Source organism: Anabrus simplex, chromosome 4 (genome assembly GCF_040414725.1).
Source record: "Anabrus simplex isolate iqAnaSimp1 chromosome 4, ASM4041472v1, whole genome shotgun sequence".
In the NCBI taxonomy this organism is placed as follows: Eukaryota; Metazoa; Arthropoda; class Insecta; order Orthoptera; family Tettigoniidae; genus Anabrus; species Anabrus simplex.
In genome coordinates this window covers 73,123,276-73,140,564 of record NC_090268.1, presented here as the reverse complement: position 1 = coordinate 73,140,564, position 17,289 = coordinate 73,123,276, and the positions used below count along the sequence as shown (strand labels likewise).

The following is a 17,289-nucleotide window of genomic DNA, read 5'->3' as shown; positions in this document are numbered from 1 at the left end:
AAGAACATAACACATCAAAATGACCAGTTACATGTAATATTATTAAGAGCAATGGAACAGGGAGAAAAATTAAGAACTTACCTCGCAAATATAACAATCCACATGAAAGTCTTTGTCCATGGAAACTACCCTTACAGTCTCTTCAGTTCCCTGAAAATAAAACAATAGTTCCTAAAAAGAGAAATAACCACAAAAATGCATAGATAATACTGATTCAGGGCTAAAAAATGACCCAAATTTCAAGATATGTATGCAGAAAGATGATTAAGTATTTTTACCAAATTCTAACCTTCAATACAAAATATGTGAAGAAAGAAGTGATGGTTTTTTAGTATTGTTCAATATTCTTGGGCTTAACCCAGATAGTTGCAAAACAGTAGCACCCCAGCGAGATGTATGACGGGAAAGACAATAAAGAATAGGATAAGAAATGAGGATGTCAGGAAGGACGGAACAGAAAAGCTTTGAGAAAGAGAGAAATAAAGAGATGGATTGAAAATGTTAAGAGGAAAAGGCATATGGTAAGTCACAAAACAGAAAGGATTTAGAAAACATATCAAATACATGCAAGCAATGTACAACAGTTGTTGCAGTAGTGTCCTGACTCCTGTGGGTTGGAAAGAATGGTTTTGAAACGTAACTCAACTAAGACAAGGGAGAGTGCTGTCACCACTGTTCTTCATAATGGTAAATGATGGAATTGTGAAAGAGACAAAGGACAAATACAGAGACAGGGAGCTGAATGTGATGTCTGCAGATGGCACTGTGGTGTGCGTAACAAATGGAGAGGAAGTACAAAGTCAACTGCGCATACTTGATTGTATTAGTACATAAACAATGAAAATAAGCATCACAAAAGCAAGGCAATATTGCTAACTAGGGCAAAACTAGATGGGAAAGATAGGTTCTGTAAAAATTGGGGGACAGTACCCTGAAATTGTAGAAAGCTTCAAGCACATGGGAAGTAAACTGATGGAGGATTGGACATGAAGATCAGTAAAAGACAAGAGAATAAAATCCAGGCCATGAAATGACGATGATACCAAAGAAATTTTGAAAAAAGCTTTTGGACAGAATGGAGAGAAATAAACTGAAGAGGATGGAAGAGGAAATGGTACCGGAGCAGATGATGGAGGCTAAAACTGAAAGAGGGAAAACAAGAGGTAGACTTAGACTAAGGTAGCTGGACTGATCAAGAACAAGATAATAACAAGGAAACTGGATTGAAACACAATTGGACAGCAGCAATGGTAGTTGGATAGAAGAAGATGTAAAGGTGCCATTAACATCCTGACCTAACCACTAATATACTGATCTAACTGGAACTGGAAAAGGGAAATTTATTAATTATTATTATTACTGTGTATGTGATGTATACTCACTGAATTAATGCAAAAAAGAAAAAGAAAATCAATCTTCCTATTGGTAAGATGGAGAGGCAAACATAGACTGTGACACAACTGAAGAGCCGAAACAACCAAGAAAGTCACGTTAGAGATAATGTGTACTGCAATCTAGGCATATAAATAGATTAATTGGCATCACATGTCAATAGTTACAATATTAAAGAAGACCCACAGGCTATGATTGCTCACTTTGGCACAAATGTTCATAATTTATCAACAGCCAGTGACATAATGGCAGAGACTGATGTGTGTATAACAGCAATAAAAAGGTGGTTTCCAGCGTCAAAGTTTTGTCTCATTGGTGTTTTATACAGGTACTATGTTGATTATCGTTACATAGATGCCATTAACTCCACTCTTGACCGGTTACACCATACGGGAGATGCCCTCTTTATTGTCAGTAATCGTTTGCTTTGAGACAGTGATCTTAGTAAAGATGGGCTATACCTTAATACAAAAAGAACTTTGAAGTCAGTTAAACTTCCCAACAGAATATTTAGTAAATTGCTCTCAGGAAACTAGGTAAGAAAATAGGGGGTGTTGTAAATCCCAATGGTTGAAACTTAAGTGATATAGAAAATATTTAGAAAGTAAAACCCACGTCAGTAATGAAACACAGCATGTGGCTATGGAATCAATTCACAGTGGTCAAATGTATTATCCTAGGAAGACACCAAAGAAATCAGTAAAAAGATTAGTCAAAAACTTTAAAGGATTTTATCAGAATGTCAACGGACTTCAAAGCAAACCAGCTTAACTCAGAATTTCTTCATGTTTAGCCAAATATTTTATGATATTAACTGAAACAAACTTATATGATGAAATTAATGATGAGGAACTAGGTCTAAAGACATACTCAATATTCAGATGAGATAGATCTTTCTTAACTAGTGCGAAAGTATACCATGGGAATGCAATGATCTGTATTAGCATGAGGTTTAAACCTACTCTGATACCATGTAATAACACCACAAAATAAATTGATTACTGTTGCTGTATACATTCCATCCAGATCTCCTATCCAAAAATATTTTGACCACTGTTTTGCTGTTGAAAACATTATCTAAAAAATCAACAAACTTGTCGGAGCCATCTGGTGGTGAATGAACGTACCATTTCCACTTCTATTGTAACGTCTAAATTTTAAAGAGTCATTGTTTAAGAAGCCTTTCTCATGGAGAGTCGAGATTTCTTCCAAGGAAGCAGAGCACAGTTCTCTGCGAAATGTAAAGAATTTCACCTTAATTTCTTGACACGGCATAAGCCCAAAAACCTATACACTATCATTTATTTACTTATAAATGAGATAGCTTATACAATCCCTTATCTGCTGATAGTTATTATTTTGACTTTTTAAAATGGAGATTCATCCTTAGCCGTCAGAGGCATCTACATACCTGAATTCAAGAACTGGAAGAATGCAGGAGAAAATACTTAGATACAAGTATCAGTTAGAGATTCAGGAAGTACCTTCTCAGAGACTATCTGGAGACGATTCAACAGAATTATATATATAAAAAGATGTACCACCTATGGAGAGTAGGGATATGCCATGGTAATTGCCACAGATGCTTTGATTGCCGCCTTTTTTTTTTTTTTTTTTTTTTTAAGATGACAATGGTCGAATTGCTCATGTCAGCAGGGACCTTGCAAGATTCCTATATTAGAAGGAACAGGGAGAAAAGCCTGGTTTTCAGAGGTAAGCCTCCACTTTAGTTGAGTTCAAGGAGAATGTTGTCAGGTCCAAGAGCCCTTTTTGGTTCTAGATAATCAAGAGCCTTTCTGAATTCCTGAAAAGTAGGTGTGACTGCCATCCAATGTTGTGGCACACAATGAATGAAGTCTTCAGCAGCAGAAGAACTGCAGTTTAAGAGCAAACTGAAGTGTTCCTTCCAGTGGTTCAAGATGTCCTGCCTGTCAGTGAAAATGGTAGTGTTGTCAGCAGCTTTCAGGGTGCCCAATGAGGAATGAACAGGTCCGTACAGCTCTTTTATTCCAGCATAAAAGTTTCATAGGTCCCTGGCATCAGATAGATTTTGGAGTTTCTTAGCCTTTTGTTGTTACCAGTTGTTTTTGATTATTCTTATTTCAGTGTGACATTTTTGCTTAAGCTCTTGATAACAAACTTTATTCTCTACGGAAGATGGATCCTGGTGATGTTGAATTTATCTCCTGTAAGAGTTCAAGAAGTAAGATTGTGGCTTACGATGTACAAGGATCCTTAGACGACTAATTAGAAATCCATGGTCAATCCAGCAGCTGTCAATATTATGCACTGTTCTTGTAATTAGAACATCTTTTCTGTCACGCTGCCTAGTGATGACACAGTCAATGAGATGCCAGTGTTTAGTGTTACCGTTACTACAGTGGTTACACTAAACACAGTAAAGGAAGGAAATTAAGTGCAATTAGACAGTACCAAAAACCATCACACACTCAGTGAAAGATCAGCTGAAACTACGCGGATCTCTGCAGATAACAACTTTTGTAAATATCAGTAGGGCCAACTACATGGCAATAAACCAGGAAGGTGGAAAGGCTGGGAAGCAACCGAGGGCCTGGATACGGCTTAGGTTGCAGTTTCAGAAATAATCAACCGTGATCCTTAATTTTCAAAATATTATTTACAAATGGACTTTACAAATAAATTCCGAACAAGTTCCGCCATGTGAAAGGTATCGACACACAACTTGTGAATTACGAACTACATGTTCTGTGATACACACAACTATTCGACGTTCTTTAATAATGGCTTCCTATAAGTTCAAAGGTTCAACCAAACTACACATCTAGTTACAAATCCAGTTGTACAATGCAATTTAGTAGGTAAGAAGAAACGTAATATGCTATTACAATTTACAGTGAAGTTAAATGTACTTTTCAAACTCTAGCGTACATCAAGTGACACGGAACTACCAGAGGCAAAACCCCAAGGAAAATAATATATTAAACTACAATTTACATATTTAGCGAAACAAGAAATGGGGAATGCCTCGAAAACAAACAGGCAAGCCCAGCTGAAAAGCTAAGGCATCATAAATAATTAAGTGGCGAATCTAGGTGAGGTTAGGGCAGACTCCTATATGAAAAAGCAAGCGAGCATTACAGGAAATTTAAGCTGGAATGGAAATCAAGAGTGCTTACCCACAAGGTGGCCCATCCCGGTAGCGAGACGATGTCAAAACTTCGGACAACCAGATAGACTGCTGACAGACCACAGACAGACCAAGACCTCGAAATGCTGCCTCGCTTTCTTTATAAGGGAAAGCTTGGCCTTGGAGTAGCCAATCAGAATGCATGAACCCGCCTATTGTCACCCAGATTCACCAATCACAACTCCTACTTCAGTCGCGAACTCTAACATACTTTAAGAAGTAAGTATAAATAACCACCTAATCGATACTTTATTAATGCCTCAGGCAAAATTGAATAAAATTAAAACTTACAGGACATGTTTCGACCACTTAGTGGTCCTCTTATTGAATAAAATTAAAACTTACAGGACATGTTTCGACCACTTTTTTTTTTAGTGGTCGAAACATGTCCTGTAAGTTTTAATTTTATTCAATTTTGCCTGAGGCATTAATAAAGTATCGATTAGGTGGTTATTTATACTTACTTCTTGATTAAACATCGATACGGTCATGAAATGGACAACTTGTAATTCTAACATACTTTCTTGAATACATATGATCGCAAATCTTCCATTTCCAGAATAGTCAGAAAATACTTTCTAGAATACATAACAAACAAAAGGCAACACTCCCTGTTCAAAAATTCATGTGATAACTTTCTGGATACTTCCAGTAAATATAGAACTGAAATCTACTATTTACAACCAACCTATGTACAACAATATTTCTTACACTGTACAGGTTAGGTACCTGAATGGAATACAAATAAAATATTCTATCACCACATTTCAGATCATACAGTAAGTACTACGGAAGGTTTACAAATAAAGTCTTCAATAAACACTTTCCACTTCCAATACATTCTACACCTGTGAAATTTAGAATGTTGATGCATCCATGTGGCTTGAAGTGATTAGGTAGGCAGAAATGTGTGTTGATGAAGAGCTCATGCTCAGCACAAAGACCAAGAACTAGCAGCCCATTTGCACTGCAGTTTCTTATTTCTTAATAATCCACGACATTCTCCCATCGATTCTCTCTTCCTACTCTGGCATTGAAATCGCCAAGAAACAAGATTTTACCCTACTATCTATGTTGTCAAGAAGACTGTTCAGTTGGTGGTAGAATCGATTCTTAGAATTGTCATTATTATCTACAGTGTGAGCAAAGACAGAGATAAAGGTAATAAATCTATCTCCAGCAAGAGGAATTCAAAGAGATATGAGCCTTTCATTGACTGCAATACGTGTGAGCTGATGTTCTTTCACTAATTTGGCTTTTACTGAAATCCAACGCTATGTATGTGTCGTTCACCTACATCCGTTCCCTTCCAAAGGATGCTGTAGCCTGAGCTGGGTTCAATGACCTGTCCTTTAGTTTCACTCAGAGAAACTGCTTCGTTGAAAATGAGAAAATTGCACAGTTTTAAACAGTCACGGCATGCGCCAGGTACGTTTTAATTAGTCACAGGATTATTAATCACGTCGTACTTTGCGATGTGTGTGGGATGCTACAGGCCTGTTGACCACTTTGTTGCCACCTGCCAAGTTGTCTTGTTACAAGCCGGACCTAACCAAGCCAGACCAATAATCTTTTCACTAGCCTGGTCTTGAAACTAATTCCTAAGTTGGCAACATCACTTAGCCCGCTGTGACATCATCCAAGGTGCGCCATGTTGAATTTCTAACTTCTGTGACATCGTCCGAGCCGCGCCATGTGGGATGAGGGATCTCTAACCTATCATTTGTGAAAGGTCTATGGAATCTTTACCAAAATACAGGTTATCGCCGTAATATCCACGTATATCATTAATTTGCAATAAGAGAACTGACCTTGAAGGGGTTTCAATTACTATGAGATGTAAGGGAAAGTGAAACGAAACGGCGTAAAAGTCGCGGTTTTTATTTTCATCACATACCGGTATACCAGGGTGAGTCAATAAATAAGTCGCCAACGTGTGTGCCTTATACCATTTTAAATTACGCGTGCAAGTTTTGGCAGCAGATGGCAGCATGTGTATGCTTATCGTACGACATCTCACAGGCACTCAGTCAGTCAGAGGCTGTTAGTGCACGATGGCACATATGTTGCATGACTGTACACGAGAAGAACAGCGTGCAGTTGTGTGATTTTTGTGAGCCAAAGGACTGTCCACAGAAGAAGTGCATCGCGAAATGCATCCCGTCTAGGGTGAAAACTGTTTCTCATGGAAAGCTGTGTTCAATTGGATCCAGAAGTTTAACTATGGAAGGAAAAGCATCAGAGATGGGGAGCGTCCTGGTCGCCCTGCAGAGGTGTCAACTGCAACCACATTGCAGCGTGTGGATTAACTCATCCATAATGACCGGCACATGGAACCGCATGGAACATCGTGCATAAGCAGTTGCAGTTTTGTAAAGTTTGTGCAGGGTGGGTGCCCTGCCAGTTGACTGAGCAACACAAACTGAACAGAATGGGTCTATCCTCGCAGCATCTCACTTGGTACACAGAGGAAGGAGAGGACTTCATGGCACAAATTGTTACAGGGGACGAGTTTTGGGTTCATCACATTCAACCCGAATCCAAACAATCGATATGGAATGGAATCATACCGCTTCCCCAACAAGAAAAAGTTCAAGACGATTCCATCGGCCTGCAAGGTTTTGCTCACCGTGTTTTGAGACATGCGGGGAGTCATACTCGTACGAGGTTACACGTTGGCTGCAACAGCAACCAAAGGACTTCTTTGCTGCTGACTTTCAAGAACTTGTAAAGAGATGGGATAAGTGCCTGAATGTACAGGGTGAATATGTGGAAAAGTGAAATAAATGTCAGAAAGTTACTTTGATTATTTTTGCCTCAATTCAGTTTTGCGACTTATTTATTGACTCAACCTCGTATCATGATTGCAAAATTTCGATACCGTTATATATAGTATGAGCATGTCCGGCCCCATGGCTAAATGGCTAGCACATGTTGGCCTTCAGTTCAAGGCATCGCGATCGGGTCGGGGATTTTAAATCCAGAGACACATTTTCATAAGCACGTAGATTGCCCATCACGCAACAACTCAAAAGGGGCACCCAGCTTTGGAGACCACACGCCATGACGAAAAAATTGCCCCAATACAGTACCCATATTTTATTAATTTGCTTTCTCCCTATTTCCGTCACCCGCATTTATAATTTTCCTGTATCCATCGTCATTTTCCCCCCTCCCCCTTGAAAAACGATACATCAAGGTTTTACTGTATTTAACCTAGCTAGCTCATGAGTAAGGAGAACTGTTCTTTACTCTGGTCTGTTGTTATTATTCTTTAAGTCGAGAAGAGTCCTGACATTCCATATTCCAACAGTCATAATCATATCATATACTTATTTTTTGTCTGCAAAAATTGGAGCGACATTCTGAGTGCAGATTCCCAGGCAGGTTCTAATGCGACTACCGGTGTTTAGCCCACATTTTGTAGGGTCTTCCCCATGCAGGGTGGGCAGCGGTTATCCTAAAGAGGCCTGCGCATTCACAGACGCAGGACCAGATTCCTAAGTAGTCACGGGTCCTATGGAAGCGACCATCACACAACTGTTGCCAGCATGCAGGTTCAAGCTAGTAGCGTCCAGTTTCATTCAAAACCTGCTACCACCGCCCTTATGCCCTCGCCGTTGGACTTCTGAAAGAAATGGCAGAAGAAATTGCCATTAGCATGATTTTGTTTAAGGTGGATCGCATCTTGCGAAGAAGTGACCCACACACTATGATTCCGGAGCAATTCTTCACGACGCATGGAACATGAGACATGCGATTTCAGACATCGGAACTGCAACAAACTGCCGCAGGCTGAAGAAAAGTTCAGCAGCGCCTTCACAGCCAGTTGGTCTGGCATGATCTCTTTTGACTCCACGATTGTTGGGAACCTCAAAGGTAACACGTTCCTCCTCCGTCCGTTGGGTCAAACATACGATGGTTCATCTATCATACGATCACTGGGGCGTTGCCAATTGCCTCTTCTGCCTTTCAAGCCGTTGACCATGAACTTACTACATTGTCATAGCAGGGGGAGAGGTGATACGCCCACTTGGCATGTCTCAGGTGGCAGAGAGAGGGGTCCTCACCAGCTCGCTGGCAGACTTGAGCAAAATAAAATAGCTCTCACGAACCAAACAGATCTCTCTCTCTCTTTCTCTCTCTCCGTAAAATGAATACTCATAATAAATGGATTTTTCTTACTGATACTTGCGAGAGATTCTGGTTTCATACCTAAACACACAATCTAAAAGTATTACTACTGCACAACTGCTCAGCAAAAATACACATACTAATGTCTTTTCCAGTGCATAAAAGATTCCTCACCTCAACTGGAGTGATTCCCTTTCCACAGGAAGCACATTTAGGAGCAAACATTCTGAAACAGAGATTATAAACTTCAATAGAAAATGGTTGCATAACACAATTTATTAAGAAAGTGCTTGAAATATTTATCATCACTAGAGCTCGGAAGATCAGGCATTTATTTCTGCTAAAATAGCCAGGCAAATAAGCATTTAACATTTAGGAAATAGGCAGTAAAATAATTAAAATAGGCATTTATAATGACAAAAATGAGCATTAAAATAATAAAGATGCTTTAATGTAAGCTACATAACACACATCTGCATTACATTTTGGTACTTAATCTTACATATTCCTGTAGGTGGGCATGATAGAACAATCAATTGCCTCGCCTGTTTTTCTTTTTTTGCTAGTGGCTTTACGTCGCATCGACACAGATACGTCTTATAGTGATGATGGGATACGAAAGGGTTAGGAGTTGGAAGGAAGCAGCCGTGGCCTTAATTAAGGTACAGCCCCAGCATTTGCCTGGTGTGAAAATGGGGAACAATGGAAAACCATTTTCAGGGTTGCCGACAGTGGGATTCAAACTCACTATCACCCAGATGCAAGCTCACAGCAGCGCACCCCTAACCGCACGGCCAACTCACCCGGTCACGCCTGTCTGTCGTAAGAGAAGGCGACTAGAAGGAGAAACAGGGCCTCTCCACTTGGGAGTATGGGGTTGGTGACTGCGGTTCTCCTAGTTGAGTCTGACATTGCTTCCACTTACTTGTGTCTGGTTCCTCCTCTTACCTTTCCTGTCTGATCTCCCTTGGTCAACTCTTGTTCTTTTCTGACCCCAACGGTATTAGATTTGCGAGGCTTCAGGAGTCTCTCATTTTCACGTTCTTAGTGTTCCTTCCCTGCTTTTGCTGATACCTTCATATTTCGAAGTATCACACCTCTTCCATTTTCCTTCTGATTAGTGTTAGTAGAGGATGGTTACCAAGTCGTTCTTCCTCTTAAAAAACAATAATCACTACCAGCACTTTAACGTAGCAAGGACAGGACCTGGCAACCCTCTCAACCATTTGGCTTGTGGAGTTTTCAGCAGAGATTTGTGTAATATGAAAATATCATTTGTGTAAATGTTATTTTTTTATCTATTAAGTTAAAATGATTTTTTTATTTATTATTAATACAGAACATTGGAATATATATGTTTTTCTTTCCACTGATTAATTTTAATACATAAATAACAGCAGAAAATGTCCCAAACAACTTAAAAAAGGCAAAATAATAACAGGTTCTACTGTTCCCAAACATAAGGAAACATGTTTGTCTCTATGTGACATTTCGATATATTCACTTAAATTAAAAAAGGCATTTTGTCTAACTTTCGGGCTCTGATCATCATGAAAGCTACAAATTCAAAAACTGATGAGAGCATATCTAAAGAGGAGGAAAATTATTCTCCCAATTTCTGACAGCAAGCCTGTTAAAGATCCAAGGAGTATGTCAATGTGATATTAAAATGCTTTAGTTTGCCCAATTGTTGTTACAAAACTTTGAACTTACTTGAGTCTTGAGGAGTTTAGCTCTACGAAAGCACATTAAAACTAATACACCAAGAATGATGCATCTAATCAAATCAACAAGTAGGTGGGAAAGTGTAGATAATGAAAGACAGCAGTGCAGTAGTGGAATCAGGGGGTCAAGCAAGAAGGGTCTTGCCGACATACAGGATTCCAATGGTTCCATCGTAATACTGATGGAGAGGACAAACATCTTGGACACATGACTATTATGAATTATACAGCCATAACATAATCATTCACTAAGGAAATCAAGGGTTAAAAAAATTACATGACTTTTGATATAGTGATCATAGCCACTGGAACTCCACTCTTTCATAGCATCTGAACCACATGGATGTGGCTTTCACATCAAAAAATTCCACATGCACTGAACAGAATTAAAACTGCAGCTACCTTCGTGTCAAGCCAGTGAGTATACCACTCAGCTATCGTAGCTATCATTCCCCCCCGGAGGGCGTCACACAAAAACTAATCTTTGAATGAAGGGCTCAATGTCATCTGCAACATCAAGACATTCGTTCAAAGCACCTACTGCTTTAGCAACCTTCAATTGCTCATCAGTGGTAACTTCAGTTACAATGGTGCCCAGAACATCATGCACAAAGGGACAAATGGTATGACTGCTTTTCTTTTTACAATTTTCTTTACATATAAATACTTTAAAAAGTCAATAAAAAAGACTTCTGATTTTTCTTGGATAAACTTGGAAAAAGTTAAAATCTTGGTCTTGTTGCTATTAAAAATATTTCTAAAATGATCTTATCCTCCATTGAATTATTACTCTTCATAAGCTCTATTATGAATAATTGCTTTTGACTATAACTGGTTGAACAGGATTGTGTTAATGCTGGTTTTAGACAAATTGGATCGAACCTCCCGTCGTGTCCTTAGAATGTGTGCCTATTGGTTGATCATCTTATTGTGTTATATCGAAGGGGAGAAACTGCTCGCTCTCCAACCAGACACAGAGTAAGAGCGGGTAAAACTGATCTTGAGGATGCTCCTTGCCCCAGACAACCCTCAACTTTGAAGACCAACACAATGTTAACACAACTAAGGTCATCTTGTGGGAAGTCTATCATGTATCGACAATGCAAATTGCAGGGATTATAACTATGTCCTATGGATCAGCTGAAGACATCATACGCGATGTTTTCGGCTATCACAAAGTTGCAACAAAGTAGGTGCCTCGTGTGATGAACAATAAACAGAAAGCTCACTGTGTGATGGCATGTCAACATTGGAAAGAGAAGCTTCAGCAAAATTGGCCAAGGTCATCACATGCCACAAAACCTGGTTCTGTCATTATGGTCCAGGAAAATGCTCAATGGAAATATCCCTCAAGTCTAAGGTCTAAAAAGATCAAGGTTGAAGCAAGTAGATGACAAGACATGCACTTGTCTTTTTTCATCATCAAGTCAATGTGTCGGATCACATGGTTAAGAATCAAAGCACTGTTCCCGCTGATTGCTACTGTGAGGTACTGATGGGGTCTCTCAAGAGGAAACTTTGAAACTTGCGCAAATACGATGGATTTCTCATCGGGACAATGTGCCAGCTCAATGCACCATCAAGACTCAAGAAACAATCATTCTATTGGGCAGTGAGGTGATGCCACACCCAGCTTATTTGCCAAACCTAGCACCTTACAACTTCTACTGATTTCCTGAAGTGAAAAATGAGCTTTAGGGTCTGTGATAGGTGTGTCATCAAGAAAGAACAGCAGAATTGCATTTTTGTCATCAAGAAAGGACAGCAGGATTTCATTTTTGTTTGAGAAATGAAGAAATAAGAACTCTGGACTCTGCAGGAATTATTTTTACTGCAAGAAATATTAACTTAAATATGTTTGTAATAATTTTTTTTAAATGCAAGAAGTATTCGGAAGTGATTGTTGTATTCAAATTGTATGTAACTTGACTAAATGTTGATTTGATGTTTGTAATGTGATTTGTATATCAGGACGTAATTTCGTAACATTTGAAAAATGTAAGGTGCTTTAATTTTGAGGCGCCCTATACTGCACCAGAGGTTACCGATGTTGAAATGGGTGATGTAATTCCTCTCGCATCAGTAGGCCAGGAAATGACCATATATGGCCATGCAATTGTATTGGCAAAAAGATTGGGAATCTAGTGGAACAGTGTCCTATTGGTGGATTGTGATTTGTCAATTTCCGGCCTTAGGCCGCTTCGCGTGCGGGTGCGATTAGGCCGCGTCATTTCCAGCTGACCATCCGCGAGTGCACTCGAGGAGTTTCCCTCGGGAACTGCAGCTTTCCGCGGTAAGTGCTATTTTCATGTTATTCTCAAAGTTTTCTGATTTTGTTTGATTTAATTTAATTCCTTTACGTTTCGGTATTTTCTTGCTTAATGTCATTTTCAAATTTTTTAAATTTAATGTGTCTGAGTTTACATTAGATTCCCGTCATTTGTAATTTCAAGTCTCACCTGTTTTTTTTTTTTTTTAAATCAATAATCCATTCATTTGTGTTTCTGGATTCGTAATTGTATCCGTTTGTGCAATGTGTCAAGTATCAGCTGCTCTGTCATGCAACTTTGTTTCTTGTAGTTTTTCATTTGTTATTTTTAACCCATTTCCGTACAAAGCCTGATCTCTCCGTCTCGGCTCTCGACTGCACTCCGGTACAAAGACTGATCTCTCCGTCCGCACGTACTATTTATTTCCGGACCCGCTCCTAGCCGGTTTCCTTTGTGAAATTGTTTGATATTAGTAAGGTAACCTCTTGACAGATGGGAGCACTGTTTTATTTCATTTATGAATTCGATAAGCACTCCTGTGCAGTTATTCTGTGGAAAGAATGACCTGTATCTTAGCAACCTCATCGTAAGCGAAATCATGGCTGCCTCCAAGTTGAGTGACGAAGCAATTATAAGGGAATTTTTAGAAGAGAGTGACACTGATGTAGAAATAAGCAATGAAGAATTTAGTGGCAACGAAAGTAGTGAAAGTAGTTTGTGTGACAGTGGCGTGAGCGCTGATAGGAGTGAACAAAGTGCCGTTTTGCCCTCAAGTATGTCACTGAATTTTAGGCCTACAACTGATGCCACACCAATGGCTTCTAATCATATTTTACATGATAGAGAATGGAACTAGGAGCACGTAAGTAATACTCCAGAGTATCCTTCATACATCGCAACTGGTGAAGTAAATAGTGTTGCTGTAAAGCATCCTTTATCAGTGTAGGTGATAATATCATGTAAAGTAATGAAAATAAATGGTACACCAAGGCACAAATAAGTTCAATTAAATGGCACGTGAATGGGTTAATATAGTTGTGCTAGAGGGTGATTCTTCTAAGCCTTTTCTCCCCCATAACGTCATACCTTCCATGGACCTCATAAGGACCTTGTACCTTCCACAATCCTTTCTTAGTTGTCATTTTTTTAGGCCTGTAAGTGTTCCCTTGCATTTGGTTCTATTTTACGTTTTGATTAGTTGACCGTCAAGTTTCCAAGTTTTGATGTATAACCACCACTTCTGTGTCATTTTACTATTTCCCTATTCATATTAAATGCCAGTATTGTTATTTTCCGTGTTTATATTATTATTATGTGTAGGAGTAATTATCCCAATTACAGTTACAGAGTCATCATTTCATAGTCATCATAATCATCATCATCATCATCATCATCATCATCTTCATCATCATTATTTCCAGCTCCAGTTTCCCAGGTGTGGTGGGAGGTTTGTTTTGGTTTTGAAAGCAATAAACTCATCAACTCAGTTCAGCTGGCTTGCTAGGCTTAACAATGTAGAGGATTTTGTGCTGGGGTAATCTCCCTTACCCTGCCACACCTGCAAGGCATAGTAAAGAATAAAATTTTGGGTATACTCAGACGATGCAAGAAGGGCTTCAGGAAGTGTTTTGTACAGTTGACTGAACATATTTTTAAATATTCTTAGTAATATTACATATTTTACATATTATGTGAAGAATGTAACTTTTTTTGTACATATCTAGGCAATTACTCGAAATGTTAAAAAAAGTAGTTTCAGTTTGTTTTGTTTTTCAGACTCTAGTAAAATAATATAGAGAATATTTCATTTGCTAAAGTTGATTTAAAAGAATACCAGTAGTTTCTTTAACATTGGGTTTCTAACCTACTGTGCAATAAACAGACATCATGGTGTAAACACAAATAATCTCTAACATGAAGATGAAGTGTATAAACTAGACTTGATTGCGAGATATACACACAAAAGACTGTTAATAAGATGCTGAGAGCTTGCCGAGTTATGAGAATGCGTGGTTTCACGAGATCCTACAATATTTCTGTCAATACACTTCTAATGACCGCATGTGTGATGAGTGCACGGCAGGCGATTCATTTATAAAATAAGTAGCGACTGCTGACGAGTGTATTGTACCGGAAACACTGGTTCAGCGTTCTATTTGAAGTATTTCAAGTTCAAAACACGCTGCGCGCGAAGAGAGTCAACCCGACTAGCAAACTTTGAACGAGCTCGCAGCCAATCGCTCAAGGATACTTATCGTCAGATAAGATTATTTTATTATTTCAATGATTAATAACTACTACTACTACTACTACTACTACATAATAATAATAATAATAATAATAATAATAATAATAATAATAATAATAATAATAATAATAATAATAATAATAATAATAATCGTATAATTATAACAAGTACACCATCATGTAGCCCATACTCAAACCTACATAACTACTTAATTTCAGGAAAACTTGTGCGGAATCAACAAAGTTATAATAGGTTGGAACGATTGTAGAATTCCGTGCTGCACATGACAAGTTTTGTATAAAAAGGACAGGATGAGAAGGCCTAATCACCAGTGATATTTCACAGCCTAGCCATGCCAGTTGGCTGTTGGGGATTCTCCATTGTGATAGTACGAAAGTGTGTTGAACAAATTCAACAAAGTGCACTGTGACAGCTGATAGAAATATTTCTGTGTAGCTTGGTAGAGTTGTTCGAACTTGTATTCCTAAGTGATTTTAAATGTGACGGAGACATTTAACTTATAATTCAGATCGTATATCATAACCGTGTGGAACTTTAAACATTGAGACGGTTCATTCAAACTTCTGCTTTTATTCTGTAGAGACAGTGCATAAGAACTTGTATTTTACAAGTGGTGATGATAATATTTTAGAGACAGTGCAATATAACTCATATCTTTCAAGTGATAATAATCATAACTTTCTAGAGACAGTGCATTTAGACTTGTGCTTTTATTTGTGTAGACTCAAATGTTGGAATATTTGACTCCACAATTCAGTTTAGTACGTGATAAATATAGTGAACGGGACTAAATTGATTTATATGTGTCCTTGAATGTAAATATTAGCGAATGGGACTAAATGCACATTACTGTAAATAGTATTTCGAAGTGTTATTTTCGTTTATGTCTAAAGAGGACTAATTTATCATGCAGGTATTTAACTTCATAAATCTTAGCGAAGTTATTATCGTAAAATTATGAATTAAAAGGTGATAGAAAAATCTGTAAATATTTATTAACAGTCATGGAACAGTGTTAAAACATGCTTTTGTGTTCTCTTGCAACGAACAGCGTAAACAATTTAAACAATTACGTTCTCTAGTAACAAACAGTGAAGTGCATAATTAACAACAGTATTTCTTGTGTGTGTAAACTATAGAACGTGCCGAGTGAAATTTACGCCAAAGTACGTGTTCTATTCTATGAACATAGGAAGAAGAAAAGTTTCTTTATGTTCAAAATATTCAGTGACAAGTTTATTTCATTAAAGAACTGTTCATGTGTGATCTCATTGACATTCCACTCGATAGTAACACATTTCTTTAATCCCTTCATAGGAAAAATAAAAAGTCTTCCAAACGTCAAGTGACATCTCTACTAACTCGAGTGTTCACCTCTCTCTGAACGAGTGAACCCTAAAACTAGACCTCCTAGACCGTCGTGAACTGCCTCTGGTGGAATGGGCAGAATAGTGTCAACGTGGGACATTGCCAGCCGCAAGGAAGTTGAAGGTTGAAGAACGATGTTTAAATTGGCATGCTGGCCGAAAAGGCAATGTGACAGTTAAATCATTTGTTATCTCGTAGTAAGAACTCGAAAGTCGTCAATAACTTTTAGCTCATAACGTTACAACATTACAAGTTACCCTCACCATCGCCAAATGATTTAACTGTCACATTGCCTTTTCGACCAGCATGTCAATAAACCCATATTCTTAACAACGTTTTAGCATCATATCAAATTGCAATGGTCCATAGAGGTCCAATTTAAACATCGTTCATCAACCTTCAACTTCAACTTCCTATTTTTTCACAAAGTGAACCTGAACTTCACCATATGCGTTTGACTTTCAACTTTTTTTTTTTTGCTTTACGTCTTATGGTGACAATGGGACAGGAAAGGCCTAGGAAGTGGAAGGAAGCGGCCGTGGCCTTAATTAAGGTACAGCCCCGGCATTTCCCTGGTGTGAAAATGGGAAGCCACGGAAAACCATCTTCAGGGCTGCCGACAGTGGGGCTCGAACCCAACTTTCAACTTTTATCTCATGTAAACAAATAATTACAGGTCACTTGACCATCCTTCGACATTATTTTATTCAACATTGTTTTTTGAATAAATACGATTTCGATCGTCATTCTCGTCACTGCCTAAATGTAACTGCTGGTCGGTCAACATCATTTTATAGCTCTGTTCATTTTACTTACAATAGTAGCCTTCCAATTTCAATATTGTAAATACTTTCACCAATTGTAAACTCCTCACTCATTGTAATATCTTTAAAACCAACATTGTACTAGTTTTTTACCATATGTTAATTTCCGTTCAAGTCTCTTCAAGGAAAATCAGGTGCC

At 38.3% G+C, this 17,289-nt stretch overlaps 1 protein-coding gene across 1 annotated transcript in view; it reads right to left on the bottom strand.

The window, feature by feature from the left end:
- jub (LIM domain-containing protein jub) overlaps positions 1 to 17,289 on the bottom strand; it is a 165,286-nt gene that overhangs the window by 11,803 nt on the left and 136,194 nt on the right. Inside the window, exons 6-7 of the mRNA XM_067146231.2 lie at positions 8,870 to 8,921; positions 82 to 150 (exon numbers count right to left, since the gene is read on the bottom strand). Coding sequence (XP_067002332.1) covers positions 82 to 150; positions 8,870 to 8,921 — 121 coding nt within the window. The remainder of the gene's footprint in view (positions 1 to 81; positions 151 to 8,869; positions 8,922 to 17,289) is intronic.